This window comes from Geotrypetes seraphini, chromosome 6 (genome assembly GCF_902459505.1).
Source record: "Geotrypetes seraphini chromosome 6, aGeoSer1.1, whole genome shotgun sequence".
Classification (NCBI taxonomy): domain Eukaryota; kingdom Metazoa; phylum Chordata; class Amphibia; order Gymnophiona; family Dermophiidae; genus Geotrypetes; species Geotrypetes seraphini.
The window spans coordinates 68,662,602-68,682,232 of record NC_047089.1 but is presented as its reverse complement, the minus strand read 5'-3'; the positions used below and the strand labels follow the sequence as shown (position 1 = coordinate 68,682,232).

The window sequence follows — 19,631 nt, the reverse complement described above, 5'->3', positions numbered from 1 at the left end:
CACATTTACATGAAAAGTGTGTTCACTTACACCAGACCTAGAGCTGGTGTAATTGGTGTAATTACTTACAACTAGATGTTAACCAGAATGCATGTAAATGATAGTATTCTACAATTTGTCCACATTATTTGCACGGTTTGCCCATGCTTTGTACAAACTCTGCCCATGCATGTGCCCACTGGAAAAGTCTAGAGAATGACAAGTGACAGAATTTGTCACCATCCCTGTCCCTGCGGTTAACCGTGGAAAAACATCTTCATGCCATTCTTTAAGGAGAGAGGGAAGAATCAAAGTATGAATAGGCACAACCACTGACCCTCAATGTTGGTGTAGAAGGACCGAGGTTGAGATAAGACACTAAAGAGTGACATAGGATGGTTAGAACATAAGACCATAAGCGTTGCCATACTGGGACAGACCAAAGGTCCATCAAGTCCAGTATCCTGTTTCCAGTAGTGGCTAACCCAGTTTACAAGTACCTGGCAGAAACCAAAGAGTAGCAACATTCCAGAGCTGATATTGTGATGTCATAATGCCTCATTCCACCAATGCCTAAAAGCCAACCTCATCAATGATGTCACAATGGCTTCATTATCCTATACTTGGCTCACATAAGAATCAGAGTATGAATGGTCACAACCACTGACCCTCAAGCCTTGCATTGAAGAATGCTGGTGTAGAAGGACCGAGGTTGAGATAGACACTAAAGAATGACATGAGATAGTTTCCATGGTTATCCGTTGGGACGGGGACAGTGACAAATTTTGTCATTCATACTTTTGTGCTAGTCTGTATTCTGTGAGGTCACATATGTAAATGACTAGAATACCCCCATGTTTGGCTCCATATATTATTCCTCAGGTGTGTAGAATATTACTTTTGGAATATATAGAAGAATCAATAGCTGTGACAATACATGTTTGTCCATTTAAAAAGCCTCATCCATTCCTTTTTCATGTTTTAGGAATTGAGGCATAGTTACTAAGGTTCATTATGGCTCTAATGCACATTAGTTGCCCCTTAATACATTTTAAATGTCAGGAATGCACATTATATTACTGAAATGCATGTCAATAAGCGATACCATGGATTATATAATAATAAAAGGCAAATGCATGCAGTATTACTCACTACTATGCAAATTGAATAACATGGCTTGCAGAGAATACCACCGACTGCATTATTCCAGAAAAAATACCAAGTATCAGGCCACAAAGCAGTGGCCCATTGTGCCTGGGCCCTTCTTAAAGAAGATGCCCCTTCCCCTTCCCCCTGCAATGACATATCCTCATCCCTGCCTGGAAGCCTCTCCCAATAACATCCCCCTGCCCTGAAGACCCTCTCCCAATCACCCAATTTCACTTAGCCCCTCAATCTACTTGAGAACTCCCTATTGTCTACTGAGTTTAGAGCAGGAGCAAACCCCAGTTATGCCTACCACTTTCAGCACCAGGTTCAAAATGACTCTGGTGACCCCTATGTGTTCTCTTGCAGTACTACTGTTAGGTATCAAGATGCTATATAAGGGCCTGATGATTGCTCCTGCCATGAACCCATTAGACTCCAGGAAGTTGCAAGGTAGGGCCAAAATAGCCTAATGAAGGTTGGGGGTGGTGTTTCAATTGATTGGGGATCTCTTCAGAGAGGGGGAGATTTTATAAACAGCAACCATGCGAGGAGGGGGGAGGAGCTTTGCTAGGGTACCAGATTTTATGAATGTAAAATCCGAACCTATAGACCCGCCCCCCCAGGCCCGCCCACTTCCACCCATCTGCCACTAGCCCCATCCCCATCAGCCTGCTCATTGGTTGGGAGCATGGATGCTCCTACCGACGTGATCTGCTTTACAAAACCCGGACAAAATGCCAGATTTCTACAATATGAGAAGACTCATCAGGCCCTTTTTTCAAAAGCACCACTTTGCCATACTAACGCAAATACTCATACTATCCCAGTTGGACTATTGCAACTCCCTCTATTAGGGTCTAAACTGTACTCTTCTGAACAAACTACACATTATTCAAAACACGGCGGTCAGACTGATATTCAAACTAAAAAAATTTGACTCCATTTCACCCAACTATAAGAATTTACACTGGCTGCCTGTCAAAATTCGCATCACTTTCAAACTACCAGAAGGATGCTGCCAGTAGAAGGAAGAAGGTGTTGATGCCCCTGCACAGGTCATTGGTGAGGCCCCACTTGGAGTATTGTGTTCAGTTTTGGAGACCGTACCTAGCGAAGGATGTAAGAAGACTTGAAGTGATCCAGAGGAGGGCGACGAAAATGATAGGAGGCTTGCGCCAGAAGACGTATGAGGAGAGACTGGAAGCCCTGAATATGTATACCCTAGATGAAAGGAGGGACAGGGAGATATGATTCAGACGTTCAAATACTTGAAGGGTATTAACTTAGAACAAAATGGTAAAACTAGATGACATAATTTGAGGTTGAGGGGTGGTAGATTCAAGAGCAATGTTAGGAAGTTCTACTTTACGGAGAGGGTGGTGGATGCCTGGAATGCGCTCCCAAGAGAGGTGGTGGAGAGGAAAATGGTGACTGAGTTCAAAGAAGTGTGGGATGAACACAGGATCTAGAATCAGAGAATAATATTAAATATTGAACTAAGGCCAGTACTGGGTAGACTTGCACGGTCTGTGTCTGTATATGGCCGTTTGGGGGAGGATAGGCTGGAGAGGGCTTCAGTGGCTGGGAGGGTGTAGATGGGTAGGAATAGGTTTTGATGGAGATTTCAGCAGTTGGAACCCAAACACAGTACCGAGTAGAGCTTTGGATTCTTGCCCAGAAATAGCTAAGAAGAAAAAAAAATTAAATTGAATCAGGTTGGGCAGACTGGATGGATCATTCGGGCCATTATCTGCCTTCATCTATTATGTTAACTATCATGCATAATGTTTCAAATCCTATATGCAAAAACTGCTGAACTGTTCATAAACTTATTTGTCAACTCCTGGTCTACATCAACCAGAAAACTAAAATCGCTTCGCTACTCCCATCTCCCAAAGGGCTTAAATACAAATGTGTATTTGACTCACTTTTCACATATCTTGGCACCAAGACCTGGAACAACCAATCAAGATGGAAACATTCTATAACAAATTCTGAAAAAAATTAACACTCTTCTCTGAAAGCATGCACACTGTAGACAACTAAAAATAATCAATATCACTGAAACAAGAGAAACTGGACAGTCAGCGAGAGTACAATCACACAGTAAATATACTAGTTACAATCAGTGCTCCCTCTAAGCGGGCGGGTGTTGTGAGCAAACTTTTTTTCGCTGTGAGCTAAAAATATCGGGCGCCAGCAAGTTATGAGCCAACTCGCCTGATTCTCCTCTCGCCGCCCTGCCTTCTGCCGTACGCCGTGCGCTGTGACGATAAACTTGTGCGCTGCGATGTAATATTTTGTGCGCCAGCGCACGCCAGCGCAGCTTAGCGGGAACACTGGTTACAATCTTAAAAACTCCTAAATTAGGTAATGAATTTGACAAACAAAGTGGCCTTAACTAATTTTCAAAAAGAACAATAAGACAAAGCTTGATGGATACATTCACCTAACCAAGATTGCAGTTGGCCTGCTTGAAAAGCCAATGTCCTGTCTAAAAAAATCTTTTATCGGCAAGCTTTTACCTTGGGATAGGTAAACAAATGAAATCTTCTAGTTTCCCTCAAAGGTCTGTATAATTCAAAGTGTGTGTGAGGGGGGACGAGGGGGGAAGATAAATTGGAGACAATCCCGATACCAATTTAAAACAAGTGCAGGCGAATTTGAATAATACTCTTGCTTCTACAGGTAACCAATGCAATAGTTGATAGTATGGGATGACATGATTGTTCATTTTTAAGCCAAAGATCGATCGGACAGATGTATTTTGGATTATCCTCAGTCATTTTAAGATTTTCTTATAAGGTCCTAAGTAGATGATATTACAATAATCCAAGATGGTCAAAATTAATGACTGTACCAGTAATCTAAATGAAACTGGATCAAAATACAGAGGAACCTTGGTTTATGAGCATAATTTGTTCCAGAAGCATACTCGTAAACCAACGTGCTCGACCTGAGTTTTCCCATAGGAAGTAAGGGAAACTCGCTTGATTCATTCCCTTCCCCCCCCCCCCCCGAGGCACCAGCACTGATCCACCTCACCCCCACCCCTGAGGCCACTGGCACGCTTCCCCACCCCCGAGAACAGGCATCGCCCCCACCCGCCCCCCCTGAGAACCGGCATTGCCCCACCCCCGGTTGTGAACCTGCAACCCCCGCCCAAACACAAGCCCTTACCTCGATCTGGTACTGGCATGCAGCACCAATCCACAGGATGAGCTGGTGCCGGTGCCTGAGGATCCTGTCTCTTGCCTAGGCTGTGCCTTGAGCATCTGCGCATGCTCAAGGCCTTCTGGCTCCCGCTCTCTCCAAGAATCTCCAAGAGAGAGCGGGAGCCAGAAGGCCTTGAGCATGCGCAGATGCTCAAGGCCCAGCCCAGGCAAGAGGCAGGATCTTCGGGTACCGGCACGCCCTATGGGTTGGTGCTGCGTGCCGGTGCCAGATCGGGGTAAGGGCTTGTGTTTGGGCGGGCAGGGGATGCCGTTTCGCATGGAGGGGAGGGGGCATTTGCAAGCGGGGGAGGGGCGATGCCGGTTCTCAGGGGGGTGCTCACAAATCGAGTCAACGCTTGGTTTGTGAGGCACGATTTACTTGAGGGTTTTGCTCATCTTGCATAACACTCGCAAACCGTGTTACTTGCAAACCGAGGTTTGACTGTACTTTTTGATGGTCCTCAATTTCCACAAAACAAAACAGCATTTTTTTTTACCAGTAAGTCAGTATGCACAACCAGGGTTAGATGATGATCTAACGTGACTCCCAAAATTTTGATGGAAGTTGCTATTGGATAATCCTGTCCATTGAGATTAAGTAACGTATCAAACACTATACCAGTACAATCAAAGAAGCTCCATTCTCTTCTCTATTACCCTATCCATAATTCTAATCTCCTCAAACTACTATAAAGTAGTATATTCATTCTGTATCTCAAAACATTATAGGTGTGATTCTGTAATCAGCACCAGTGACATGGGCTAACGCTGCGATCTTACCAAGTTTATGCTGATGGTAATTCATCTTTTCTGTGGAGATCATTATGTGATGTGCCACAGGGTTTTCATCTATCTCCTCTCCTTTTTAATATCTATATGACTACACTAAAGGGATTCAAGTTATCAAATTTTGAATCAATTTTCACTTACGTTGATGATATTTTCATTTTATTGGAAGTAGACCTGACACTGATTAATTTGTCAATGAATATAAACTCTTGTATTTCCAGACTTCAAACTTGGGCTACCTCTGTTAGGATGAAACTCAATACTACAAAAAACAAACTATTATGGTTTGGCACCAAATTAGATCTTTTACCTTCTTCGGTGAATTTGATTACTGGAGATTTCTTAAATATTGAGTTCTCCTCCAGGATATTGGGGTTTTTGTTAGATTCCTCACTTTCATTACAGTGTCAGGTAAATAACCTTTATAGGAATTAGCCTAAGTTGACATCAACATACTCATAGTCACCAACAATTATACATATATAGCTGATGGGCCACTTCTTGCCCCGGATCGGTAGCATGGAATGCTGTACTATTTGGGTTTTTGCCAGGTAATTGTGACTTGGCTTGACCTCCGTGAAGATAGGATACTGAGACTAGATAGACCACTGGTCTGACCCAATATGGCTATTCTTATATTCTTATGATGTAAATATTAGAGCTTAAATGTGAAATTTATGTGTGTGGTTTATGGTACTTTATAAGATAAGCATGTGTCTACCCCAACAATTCCTTGCCCATGCCTTTCACCTTTGAACTTCCCCTTGTATTTAACTGCTAAGGCATTAAAATTGCATTGCATTACATTAGTTTCTTTTATTCCTCTAATAACTTGTGGTTCTTGGCGGATTACAAAAGGAAGAGATTCTGGTCATTTCCAGAAGATTGCAGGGAAGCTATTGGTTGGAACATTTGGAATCTGATGATGGAGTGAGGATATTGGTTGTACAAGGAGTTTGTCTTGACATATTTCTTGAACAACCTGGTTTTTATTTCCCTCCTGAAGGTTCTGTAGTTTGATGCTGAAATCAGTAAATTGACGATGTGGCTGTCTAGTTTCGCTTCTTGCATGGCGAGTAGTCTGTTGTGTATTTTTTTTTTACGCTGAATGCCTTTGATTGAGGGGCGGGTGAAGAGTGTCTGAGTTCTCCTTGGTCTGGAAGAGTTGTTCCGAGTTAGGCGAGTGTTCAGGTAGGATGGTCCATTGCCATGTAGGGTTTTGAAGAGCATGCAGTAGAATTTTAGGTGAAATCTGTTTTTTATTAAGCAACAAACCACAACAGGTACAAACAGCAAGCAAAGTCATACGTAAAAAACAGGGCTCCCCTCCCCAAGAGGACTGGACTCTTATGTCCTCTCAGGTTACAAAACACCCCACCCCCCTATGCCCCCCCAAAAGCAGTCCCCTCCCAACACCCCCCCCCCAGCCCCCCAAACCCCCTCACCCCCCAGCTCAGACAGGTAAAAGGGAATACAACTGCAGTCTATTCAAGATACGACTACGAACCCGGGGAGACAAACTGTCCAAATAAGGAGTCCAAACATGAACAAAGTCTCTGCTCCGTCGGCGGGAGGAAGAAGCCAGCGCGGCCTCCCATTCCAGAAGAGCATGTAATTTATTTCTCCAGTACCAGAAGGAGGGAGGGACTTCCACCAGCCAGAAATTCAATATACACTTTTTCCCCAAAATATAGCATTTGCTCAGCATGCAGTAGAATTTTAAAAGTATTGCTTGTACGGGTAGCCAGTGTGTGTCTTGGTATGCGGCGGTGATGTGGTCGAACTTATTCAGTAAGTAGATCAGTCTGAGGGCTGTGTTTTGCACTGTTTGTAGTTGTTTTATCATGGTGGCGGGGCAGGATAGGTATATGATATTACATTAGTCTATTAGGCTTAGAAATTAGTGCCTGGACCAGGAGTCTGAATTATGTTCTATATCGAAGAATTTTTTGATTTGTCTTAGGTTGCGCATGACTGCGAAAGCTTTCTGGACTGTTTTGTTGATATATAGAAAGCATAAATACAGGTATACTACTGTCATTTATGTGTGTAAGTGTACATTTATGCATAGGGATGGCAGTGTACTATAAATTTTAATGTGCAAATGATGCTTAAATTTAGGTGAAGGTGATAGAGTTTAAGTATTTCTTATTGATCACAATTTTAAGACTGCCATGAAAATATATTTTATTTTAGCTCTGCCTATTTGTTGCGCCCTGAGAGTTGGAGACCAATATTAAGAGCATGGTATGTTTGATAGGTGGAACTGGAGTTTTCTGTGTTGTACAAGACAAAAGTTTCTAGTGTTTGTGAGTGATTTATGTTTTTACAAAGGAAAAAGAAATGCAAGTTTAACTTTTGAAAATATCATTTTTGCTGACTTTTAATGTCAGATGCTAATTCCTTTCCTGATACCTTTTTCCCTTACAGATAGCAATGCCTCACCAGTGGCTAGAGGGCAATTTGCCTGTTAGTGCCAAATGTGCAGTGTGTGACAAGACATGTGGCAGTGTACTACGCTTACAAGATTGGCGGTGCCTTTGGTGTAAAGCTATGGTAAGATTACTTTCACTTTTAACACATGCATTGCATGCATCACACTTATGAGGGTACTTTTATAACCAGCTGCTTGTATCTAAAGGCCAACTTTGTGTTTGTTTATTATGAAGTCTTGATATACTACCTTATCTGGCAAGCATGTCAAGGCGGTTTATAAACAAAAGTATATAAAAAAAAGGGGGGGGAAAAGCAGGAAAGGAATGCCAATGACTCAGACAGGAAAGGGGACAAACAATCATTCCAGAGAACAGAACAAATAGGAATCGGCAATTCTCAAAAATTGGCAACTAGGACTGCAGCCGACGTGTAGATGTTCAAAGCATGCACCCAAAAGCCACCTAAAAAATGTTTTTTAAAGATACTTTAAATTCTGGTAAACATTGCTCTGCACAAAGTAAAGGAGATAGTCATTCCACAGTTTGGGAGCAAGAAAAAAGGAACACTGTATATGTGGTGGTTTCAAAGTGTGCAAATTGGGGGGATGGTAAAAACAAGACAATGAGAATCTAGTGAGCAAACAGACCAGGTATGTGGTATAATGAGCAAAGAGAGGTAGTCGTCTATATCCCACTAAATATTGTCACCACCTGTACTCTGGCCGAGCGGTTTTTAGTAGCCAGGTAGTGGCTCACAACTGACACTCTGGCGTGAGCCCCTTTGAAGTAGGGCCACCTTTCAAGCAGGATACCCCTAGGTCAGCCGGTGCGTGCTTGGTTTACAGACAACTCAGTAGTCAGAATGGCTTCAGCAAAAAGTTGTGAACTTTATTAGGCCACCGGCCTCAGCAACACCAAAATAATTCCAGTTCTACCGGGCATGAATTTTGCACATGAAAAAAGAATCATTCAAAATCAAAATATAATTCACACTGCTCTGGACTTTACCCAAATGCAACGCAGTCCAAGCACTTCTCTTCACCAGAGTCTATTCATTAGGCAGACAGACTGCCCTCAAAGTCCAAGGTTTTTTCAACCTAAGCAGTCCTGCTGAACCTGGTTATATGAAAACTATTTTCCTACATTTGTACTGCAGGAGATAATGCAGGTCAAACAGAACAGTCCTTTTAGTTGGAGCTTTATCCAGTTCAAAAAGCACAGGGGGTTAAATTACCTCCCACAGTTTGCTAATGTAATTAGCTACCAGCTGTGAGCCTGCATGGAGGTTTGGTCCTAAGACCCAGAGACATTCAGGCTGTTTCCCTGCACAGCGTTTGCTTAGGTAAACTATGGTTTAAACACAACATATCAGCTCTTGTGCTTTACTCAAATCATACATTCAGGAACAAAACTTGGCAGTTTGCAAAAACTTTAACAACCTGATAGCATTACTCAGCTAGCAGTGAGACAGTTAGAGGAACAGCAAGGTGAAAACAACTTTCTCTCTGCCCTCACAGTTCTTATGCAATTTCCATCTGCTCAGGCTGGGTTTCACCTGGGGTATAACTTTCTCCTATCACCATGGGTTCAGGCATACATGATTCCAAAGGAGAGTTTCTAACCTGTTCCTCTTTCATGTCCCAATCAGTCAGAGCAAGGGGCACTGGCTGTTTCCCGGTCAGCACAGCCTTCCACGGGGCTCCTTGCCTCTGCACTGTTCCTGTCTCCCAGGCTTCACTGGTTCCTTCCTCTGTCCACCCCCTTAGCTCTCTACAGAGCCTAGGTTTAACCTGTGGGAAGAAACCACTCCCCTGTAGCTGCAGGGGGGAGAGTTTCCTTCCCTCTGCTTGAATTGTTCTCAGGGCACCCTGCTGATCTGCTCTCTGTATCCTAGGCACTGGATAGTAGCAAGGCAGACCTTTCCTGCCTGACTTTAAGACAGCATCAGGGAAGCCACAGCTTTTCTTGTCCGACTCCCTTTCTTCATCATAGTCCACAAGATAGTCAGCTGACTTGCTCCCCTGGACCCTGACTTGGTCAGCCCTTCTGCATCGGGGTTTGTAAATCCTCCTATATCTCTCTGTGACAAGCCTTGGGGATGCAGGATTGTCACAATATCCAGTTCACTGTATTGGCTGGTGACTCTCTATGTCCCATGACATAGCTGGTTACAGCCATATTAAGTGGCTGGCTGGCTAAAGCTAGGATGCATTTTAGAGCATAAAATAACATCAGTTTAGAGCACAGATAATAGATGAGGAAAGCCTCTGTTTAGTGTCTAATTCTACCCATCCACCCAAGGCTGATCTTTTGATTTATAGGCTCTTCAGCCAATTAAAAAGAGGACATTACTTTGGTAGGGCTTTTTCTCTCTTTTTTTTTTTCTTCTCTTTTCTTTCATCAGATGCGAGTACTTCTGCAACCACAGTATAGCTTGGAAACATTGTGTCACCAAAGCTGTTGCCCAGGTTACAGCTTCTGCCTCTGTGTAGACAGAAAATGTTACCCAAGGAGAGGAGGCAGTTCCATGTGCAAGATGTCTTCATCTTAAATCTCTCATGAAGAAAGTGAAGGAAGTGATAAAGGAGGTGGCTTCCACGGGAACAAGAGGTACATCAATGAAATGTGTCATGAAGCATCAAAGATTTCCAGAAGTAGGGAAGAAGAGGCCATGCTGAGGGAGGACAGCTGGCTCAGATTATAAAACCCTGTAGGATTGATACTGTGACTCCACCTGCCCTTGAACAGAAGAACCAGTATGCAGTCATGGACATGGAGGAGATAAGAGCCAGATAAGAGATAAGAGGAGAAGAAGAACCAAAGCTTAAAATCTCCAAAGTTGCTGGATCCATGACCACTAAGAGATGAAAGGTAGTGGTGGTTGGTGATTCCCTTCTAAGGGGTACAGATAAGTCACTCTGCAGACCAAATATGATGTCCCAGGTTTATGTGCTTCCTATCTGGTACCAAAATTCAAGATGGTATGGAGGCCCAATTCTGACTTGGACATATTTTTTCATAAATACCCCTATGTGTCTTTATAACTTGCCTAAAACTTTTTTAAACCCAGTTATACTAATTGCTGTTATCTCATCCTCTGGCAATGAGTTCCAGAGCTTAAGCATTCATTGAGTAAAAAAATATTTCCTTCTATTTGTTTTAAAGGTATTTCCATGTAACTTCATTGAGTGAGTACCCCCTAGTTTTTAAAAGAGAAAAAAATTTATTCACTTTTACCTGTTCTGCACCACTCGGGAATTTGTAGACCTCAATCAATCATATCCCCCTTCAGCCGTCTCTGCAGAAGAACTCCTTCCCCTATTCCTTCTTTTCTGTGACTGCCCTTATTTTCTCCTATGGGGATGCAGTCTTTCCAGTTTCTCCTACAAAAGGAGATTTATCTCCTTGGCTTAAAAGAAGAATGGGGTGTAGCCTTAATCAAACCCTATTCTTCTTGACTTCATTCTTCCTACATCCCTATGAACTTAAACAATGATTCTTAATATGAAACATTCTTAGATATTTCTTTCTTTTGGTTTGTCCATTAATTCCACAAATCCCAGACAAGCTACTCAACAATCTTCTGCTGTTGCTTCTGTGCATTTTTGTAGGCAGCCACCAAGCCTGCCATAATGAGTTTCCATGTCTCTTTCTCCAATCCCTTTGGTAAAAGGCCTAACTCAAAATGTTTTGGAACTAGCTCTAATTTGGTCTTTGCAGACTCCCATATCCTCCTCCTCCCCCATTAAAAAAATTTTTTTTTACCTTTCACCAGTACTTTAAAAATTCTCTACATTCCCACCAAAAAACTTCTTTCTCAAGGAGCACCCTTCAGATTTAGACTAGAGCAATTTTCTCTATTTTCCTAATACTTCTGGTTTGCAAATTAACCCCTGCATTACTTATGGATACTGGGGCCTAAAACCCCATTTACAGCACATATCTCCAATTGCTCGCTCCCAGTACTTATTGTTCTACAAAGAAAATAATTGGTACCACACAAAAAAAGTACTACATCTGCATTATTGTTCAACCAGAAAAGTGCAACTTGATCAACCACAGGTCTAATCCTTCGGCTTGACTCTGCTGATTATGATATACTGCCATGTGTGACAACAATTCTAATCAGTAATATTAAATATAAAAAATACCAAGATACTGTTCCAGTTGCAGTCATGGGTGGAATTGAAATGTATGTACTTAAATTATAATAGATGTCCTTGAATAATCCAGGTGTGAATATTGATACCTGCTAAGAAGTAGTTGTTATCTGCCCATACCTTTAAGGAAGGCACAATTTCTGCCGCCTTTGTAGCTTTATAAAATAAGGTCGTGATTCTATAAATGATGCCTAGGAATGTGGTGCTTAGCTCATGTCAATCTTAAGCTGGGCACCGTTTATAGAATTGTGTCTAGTGGCACCTAAAGTGGACTTAGGCATTGGTAGGTAAGAAATAAGAGGTGCCATACTGGGACAGACCGAAGGTCCATCAAGCCCAGTATTCTGTTTCCAATGGTGGCCAACCCAAGTCCCAAGTACCTAGCTAGATCACAAATAGTAAAAGAGATTTTATGCTGCTTATCCCAGGAATGTGTCTTAATCTTAGGCACACTGTATTTATGGCGGGGTTTTCTTGCCTAAATACAGGCACCTACAAGTCCACGAAGTGTCCCAACCATGCCTACTTTCTGGTAGTCACCTTGCAATAGGCACCTATCTGAAAGTGGTAGGCGCCTAAATCCAATTAATTTTAATTTAAGCCAATTATGAGATGCTAATTGCTTGCTACTGGTGCCAATTAAGCTCTTTAAATCTAATCTAATCTAATCCTTAGTCTTATATACCGGGCCATTCCCTTAAGGGACTCAAACCGATTAACAAAACACAATCTAAAAGATTGATAAACAGTAATAAAAAAAGATTCAGTAGATATCAGTATACAGTTATCAGCTAAAGAATTCTATCAGTTGTCTGTAAGATATTTTGTAAACAGATACGTTTTCAAGGTTTTTCTAAGACGAGTCAATAAAGAGAGAGTTCTAATGTCTGAAGGAAGATCATTCCAGATTTTCACCATAGTAAATGCCAAAGAATGTGAATGTCTACCTGAAGTTTGAATCCTTTTAATAGATGGAAGTAATAATTTAAACTTATATATATATATCTAGCAAACTGAATACGATATGAATTAAATGAAAGAGGAAATAATGGGGAAAAGATCCCATATAAACTCTTAAAAATAACATTTACGCACTTAAACTAAACTCTCTAATATATCGGAAGCCAATGTAAAGCCCTCAACAATGGAGTAACATGATCGTATTTATTTTTACCAAAAATTATTTTAGCCGCCATGTTCTGAATAAGTTGTAATCTCTTCAAATTACCTTTACTTAAACCAATGTAAAGGGAGTTGGCATAGTCCAGACAAGCTAGTATTATAGCCTAGACCAGTATAGTAAAGTGATGTTGATGAAAAAAACAGTGAACTCTCCTTAACATCCGTAAACTAAAATAACATTTTTTAGATATGTTATTGATTTGGTTTGTCATAGAAAAGGTGGAATCCAGAACAAATCCCAGGATTTTAGATGAATATTCAATCTTTAGAGAGTCACCCGAGCTTAGTCTTATAGTAGAGGTAAAATTATGTGTAATAGTACCAAACCTTAATAGTTTGGTTCTAGTGGCATTTAGCTTCATACGCACAGAATAAGCCCAGTCTTGAAGTCTTAAAATACAAGAGTTAATATCTACTGTTAGATTCAACAACGAAGGATCAACTTCTAGTAGGATGAAAATATCATCAGCATACATAAAAATTGATTCTGAAATAGATAATTTCAAATATTTCAAAGTCGTCATATATACTGTATATTAAATAATTTAGGAGACCTTGAGGTACTCCGCAGACAGGAGACCATGGTGAAGAAAATTTATTCTCAGCGTGCACTTGATATTTACTAGGCGCCTAGATTGGCTAGGCACACCGATCTAGGTGCATAACTTTGACATCTTTTATAGCATCTGCCAGTGTCTAACTAGCCTAATTGATCTATTAAATATGGCACTCTGTTATAAAATTATTTTCTATGCATTTTAAATATTTTTTATATTTTTAATATTTTGGTAGGTGCATACTGCCTGTAAGGATCTGTATCCTCAAAAATGCCCCCTTGGCCAGTGCAAAGTGTCCATTATACCTCCCACAGCACTCAACAGCATTGATTCTGATGGTATGTGATAATGGAATAATTTTTTTTTTAAATAATGTGTGAGTATATACATGCACCGACTATCTTAAGCATTTGGTTAAAGAAGTGAAATTGTGATAATGCATTCATTATTCATGCTAGCACAGATACTTTTATTTTAAGTGCAATTCAATTTGCTTAGCAGGAACAAACATTTTAAATTATGCATTAATGGAAAAGCAGATTACAGTAATAATATTGACTTTCTAGAGAATAAGAAACTATTAAGAGTCTGGAGGTGCAGTATTCCTTGATCCTGATCATTTTCATTTCTTCATTTTTTATCCAAATTTGCTCATGTATACAGCTATAATGTTCAAGAAACATGTGAGCAGCAATCAGCATTTCACATGAGTGCTGAGCTGATTTGCAGTGCTTTTCATGATATGGTATTGCTCCTTGCCAAAGTAGATGGACATCTTAAAATGCCTTAAAAAACATCCATTTGTTAAAAGCATTCAAATCTTTATTTTGGAAAGACAGAATATGGACGTTTCACATTGCATTTTTTTTCCAAATAGCAAGGGAGCATGTCATGGATGTGTTTTGGGCGGGACTAGGGAGGGACAAATTATCGGAAATTTATTTTCTTTAAAAAATCTTTATTCATTTTTACATCTTACAACAAGTGTATATTATTCAATCAAAAAAAAAAAACTTTTACAAATCACTTGACAATCTTACTTATAATCATTAAAATAGAAAAAGAATCCCTCCCCACCCCCATCCACTAATAATAAATCAATTAACAAACATCATATATCCCAATCACATCCTACCTATATTTTCTAAATTTCTAAATTTATTTTCTGTTAAATTCTTATGACTGTGATTTGCTACATTGTTAGTAACTTTTGACCTGTAAACTGCACAGAAGAGTGAGGTCTCTGTGGTATATAAGAACTAATGTAATGCAATGCAATGTAAAGGGTCCAAAAGTAGGATGTCCAGCAAGTATTTTTTAATGGGAAGAAACATCCATATTTAAAAAGAAGGATGTTTTTATCGAAACCTGTTTCAGTCATATCCAAGTTACAAATTTGCTCTAATTGAGCAGCTGACCACTGGAGGGATTAAGGCATGACTAACGTGACCATTTATTTTTTTCCTCAAAATGGGACATCTACTAATTTTCAGTCCCACCCTAGCTTCGCCCCCAATTTCTTCCATTCATTTTCCATGTACACACAATATCTTATTAATTAATAATGATAACCAAAAAAAACACAAAGCGGAGAAAATGTTAATTATTATTTTTTTTCAAACAGGTCAAGAGGACTTTAAAATATGCAATGTCATCCCAATAACAACTATAGAAAAATAGACAAATATAGAACAAAATATAGACAGCAGATATAAATTCTCAAAACTGACACATTTTGATCACTAATTTGAAAATAAAATCATTTTTCCTACCTTTGTTGACTGGTGAGTCACTGGTTGCTCTTCCTTCTGACTGCATCATTTCTTTCTTTCATTTCTTTCTTTCTCTTTCTTTCTTTCTCTGTCCCTGCCCCCCTTTATTCTTTCTGTCTTTTTTTCTCTCTCCCTGCCCTCTTTCTTTCTGTCTTTCTTTCTCTCTTCCTGCCGCCGCCACAAATTTCTCCAAGCCACTGCTGCAGCAACAGGCCAAGTGTGTGCAACGACTGCACAAGCCCCCCACCCCCAAAGTCAATTCTGATGTCGGAGAGGAAGTTCCGGGCCAGCCAGGCAGCGATTGGCTGGCCCAGAACTTCCTCTACGATGTCAGAGTATCTAAATGTAGATTTAAAATGTCTCTACGTCAAATAGGTAGGCAAAACAGCAGGTAAGCAAATAAACACTTATTGTTATCTCAAAGGTTCCTGCCAGAACGTGTCCTCACTTGCTGTCCCCGCAATTTCAATGCTTTCCATAAATCCAAATGTATCTGCATAAAGAAAAAGCACCTGCTTTTTCTGTGGGTATTTTTCCAACCAAAAGAATGCAAAAGAACTATGGGGTCCTTTTATTAAGGTGCGCTAGCGTGCCTTAATAAAAAAGGGAGTATGTGCACTGTTTTCCAGATCCTAATCGTACCCCTGAAATGCCTCTGTGAAACTTCAGGCCCAAGTACAACCACTGTGAAACAATGTGCATACGTTTATCCACATATAAATGCTGCCTCTAAAGTAGTCTGATGTTTTATAGGCTCCCTTAGCGGTCATGCCGTAGCTTGTGCGAGAACCATCTCTTCCCATTTCTTTGTTTCTGAATGCTTTGACAGGATTCTGGAAAGCAACTTGCCCTCCGTCCTGTGCCAGTCCTCTTTTAGTCTTTGTTAATTCAAAAAGCGGAGACAATCAGGGAGTGAAGTTTCTTCGACGATTCAAGCAGTTGCTGAATCCAGCTCAGGTGTTTGATTTAATGAATGGAGGACCTCACTTAGGGTAAGGAAATGGAATTCCGGTTTTCTCTGCTGTTTTCCTACTAGTCACAGTATAAATTCTGATTCTATGTAACTTCTGCACTAGGATAAGTTATCAACTGTCACAGAACATTCAGTTTTCAGTATCAGTGTGCAAGTATTGTCACATGTTATATGATTTTGGGAAGACTGCATATGGGAGATTGAGGGAACACGGGATCTTTTTTTCCATTGAGACACAAAATATAAACCCCACCTCTTTTACGAAACCGCGATAGCAGTTTCTAGTGCTGGGGGCCGCGCTGAATGGCCCGCGCTGCTCCCGAGGCTCATAGGGACTCATTGAGCGTCCATTCAGCATGGCTCCCCGCGCTAGAAACTGCTATCGCAGTTTTGTAAAAGGAGGCCAAAATAGCTAAAATATAATTCTGTGATTGTGAAACAAAAATGATAAATCTGTAAAAATACAAGAGTCGCCAGACCAAGGATCCATCTAGCCCAGTACCCTGTTTCCAACAGTTACCAGTCCAAGTTACAAGTACATACTCGTATACCAGAATTTGTTGATTTACGAGGGTGGCTTGAAAAGTTTGGCTTTTAAGGCAGCCATCAATAGCGATGCCAGTTACAGACTCTGAGCCTTAGGGCTCCTTTTACTATGCTGTGATAGCGGTTTTAGCTAAATTGCCCCACACGCTAGACGATAACACCAGCATTGAGCTGGAGTTAGTTTTAGCCGCGTAGCACGGGTTTAGTGCGCGCTAAAATTCTGCACGTGCTAGAAACGCTAGCGCAGCTTAGTAAAAGGAGCCCTTCGTGTATAGCTCTCGTTTAACTTTGCTAAGGGGCAATGTTAATCTGAAATATGTAGAAACTTGTGCAATGACCTTTTGTTGTGCTGGGGGTAAAGCTGTGGAATTCGCCGGTAGGACAGTTAAGGAAATGTGCCGACAGAAGAACTATTAGAAAATTCTTAAAAGCACAATTGTTTGTTACTGCTTTTTTGTAGGGTCTGACTCATCTTGAGCAAAGATTTATTGTGGATTTAAATCCTGAAGTTTTGTCTGTCTCTTTGCATTGTTTTAAGCATTATGTATGTTTGATTTTATGTAAATCACCTAAGATTAGATGGTATAGAAAACTTTAATTAAATAAATAACTTGCCTTTTTAAACCACCCTTGTATTTTGGTAAAAATGTTTTAACGAAATTGCGAGAGTTGCATTGTAATCACATAGTTTTAACTTGCTAAATTTTAACTGATGTTGTATATAGTACTGTGCATATTAGTCTCAAAGAATATTTATATTCATTAAAGCTACTTTGTAGATGGTGTCAGGTCAAAAGCACGCCGGGACAAAGGTGCGCCCAGACAATTGAGCGCAGCGCGGAGGCGCGCGCCACTCTAAATTACTGTTTTTAGGGCTCCGACGGGGGTGGGGGGGGAACCCCCCCACTTTACTTAATATACATCGCGCCGTGTTGTGGGGACGTTGTGGGGGGTTTGGGGGGTTGTAACCCCCCACATTTTACTGAAAACTTCACTTTTTCCCTGTTTTTAGGGAAAAAGTTAAGTTTACAGTAAAATGTGGAGGGTTACAACCCCCCAAAACCCCCATAACGCCGGCGCGATGTCTATTAAGTAAAGTGGGGGGGTTCCCCCCCGCCCCCGTCGGATCCCTAAAAACAGTAATTTAGAGCGGCGCGCACCACCGCGCTGCGCTCAATTGTCCGGGCGCGCCTTTGTCTTTCACGCCGTTGTCTATGAACCTTATAGATAGATCAGATCTTTGTAGATAGATCATAACATTTTGCTGAGTGTGATCTGTCAGTAAAATCAAAATGTCTTTGTGAGTAGGGTTACCAGACGTCCAAGAAAACCCAGACATGTCTTCTTTTTCAAGGACTGTGCAGGTGCCTATACGATTTTTCAAAAATGGGGGAATCTGTCCGTGTTTAGCCGGTTCTCCCGACTCCTCCACCTATCTCCACCTCTGGCCTGGCCGCTGTAATTAATCTTTGGGCAGCCAGCAGTAGCAATGAGGAGGGCCTGCTGCCGCCAGCCTGTCCCAGAAGTTCCTCTCTACAGTAGCTTCATGTTCCCACGTAGTTGGGAATTGCAGAGAGGCGGCTTCTGGGGCAGGCCAGCAATAGCAGGTTTACCTTGTTGCTGCTGCTGGCTGCCTGAAGATTCAATTATAGCAGCCAGGCTCACAGAGGAGGTAAGTGGGGGAGTCGGGAGAGCTGGCTAAACCCAGACAAACTCTCCCATTTAAAAAAAAAAAAACCAACCTCTTATGGGCACCCAGACAGTCCTCGAAAAGACCACATGTCCAGATTTTCCCAGATGTCTGGTAACCCTACTGTTGCCTGATTGAGGAAAACTGTTGAAAGATTGTGTTTAGGGCATGGCAGTCATAAGTAACTTGACCATTTATTTTTTTCCTCAAAACAAGACATCCCCCGCCCCTCCCCCGTGCACCACCCCTACCCATCCCGCGCACCGCCCTCCCCGCTGCGCCCCCCTTGCAACCTCCCCCCCCCGCTGACCCATCCATCTCTCCCCCGCCAACTGCGAGACCAAAATACCTTGTAACAAACAGCAATGTTTTTGTTTACTGGCCCAGACCCATCCTCCATTCATGCTGTTACAGGTAAGGCTAGACTCAGTTAGGGCACTGGTCTTTGACCAAAGGGCCACCATGGGAGTAGAATGCTGGGTACGATGGACCATTGGTCTGACCCAGTAGCGGAATTCTTATGTTCTTATAGTAATTTTAGGTGGAAATGCAATTTTCAGGAAATCAGTAAGTCGCATGGCATCCCTTAAACATAATGAGTAAAATAAAAGTAAATTTTAATAGCCAGCTCCAGCTGTAGAGCTGTTTATTGTCTGGGACTGGTTGTGACAGGGTGTGCTCTAGAAGTCCTGTGCTCAAGGTCAAGGAAAGCCAAAACATGGGCAGGACTACTATGGTGACCTATGCTGGCCATTGAGTGGCACTGAATCCTTTCAAGGCGAAGCTGATCTAATTCTCAGGCTAACAAGGGTTACCTAATGCCACTTAATCATGCTATCTGGAGAGAGGGATCAAAGATAAAGGGAGGAATGAAGAGACAAAAAAGATAAATTTTGTAAATTATATCACATATTTTAACTACTAATGTAGTAGAATGGATGCATGCAAATTTTTATTGAATTCTCTAGGATACGATATATGTTTGTTTCATTACATATTATATTTTACTAGTCTTTAAACCTGTTACATTAACGGGTGCTAGAATAGATGTCTGTCTGTCTGTGTTTCTTTATCTCTCTCTCCTTGGCCGCTGTCTGTATCCTTCTGTCTCCCCCTCCCCCTCGAGCAAAGCTGTCTGCCCCCAGCACCCACCTCCCCCCCAAATGTCTCTCCATGGCCCTCTT

At 41.4% G+C, this 19,631-nt stretch overlaps 1 protein-coding gene across 4 annotated transcripts in view; it reads left to right on the top strand.

Annotated features, from left to right (window-relative positions):
• DGKH (diacylglycerol kinase eta) overlaps window positions 1–19,631 on the top strand; it is a 445,542-nt gene that overhangs the window by 312,479 nt on the left and 113,432 nt on the right. For all 4 annotated transcript variants that reach the window (XM_033948015.1, XM_033948016.1, XM_033948018.1 and 1 more), the window contains 3 exons: window positions 7,563–7,688; window positions 13,702–13,804; window positions 16,068–16,230. In XM_033948015.1, the coding sequence (XP_033803906.1) occupies window positions 7,563–7,688; window positions 13,702–13,804; window positions 16,068–16,230 (392 nt within the window). The remainder of the gene's footprint in view (window positions 1–7,562; window positions 7,689–13,701; window positions 13,805–16,067; window positions 16,231–19,631) is intronic.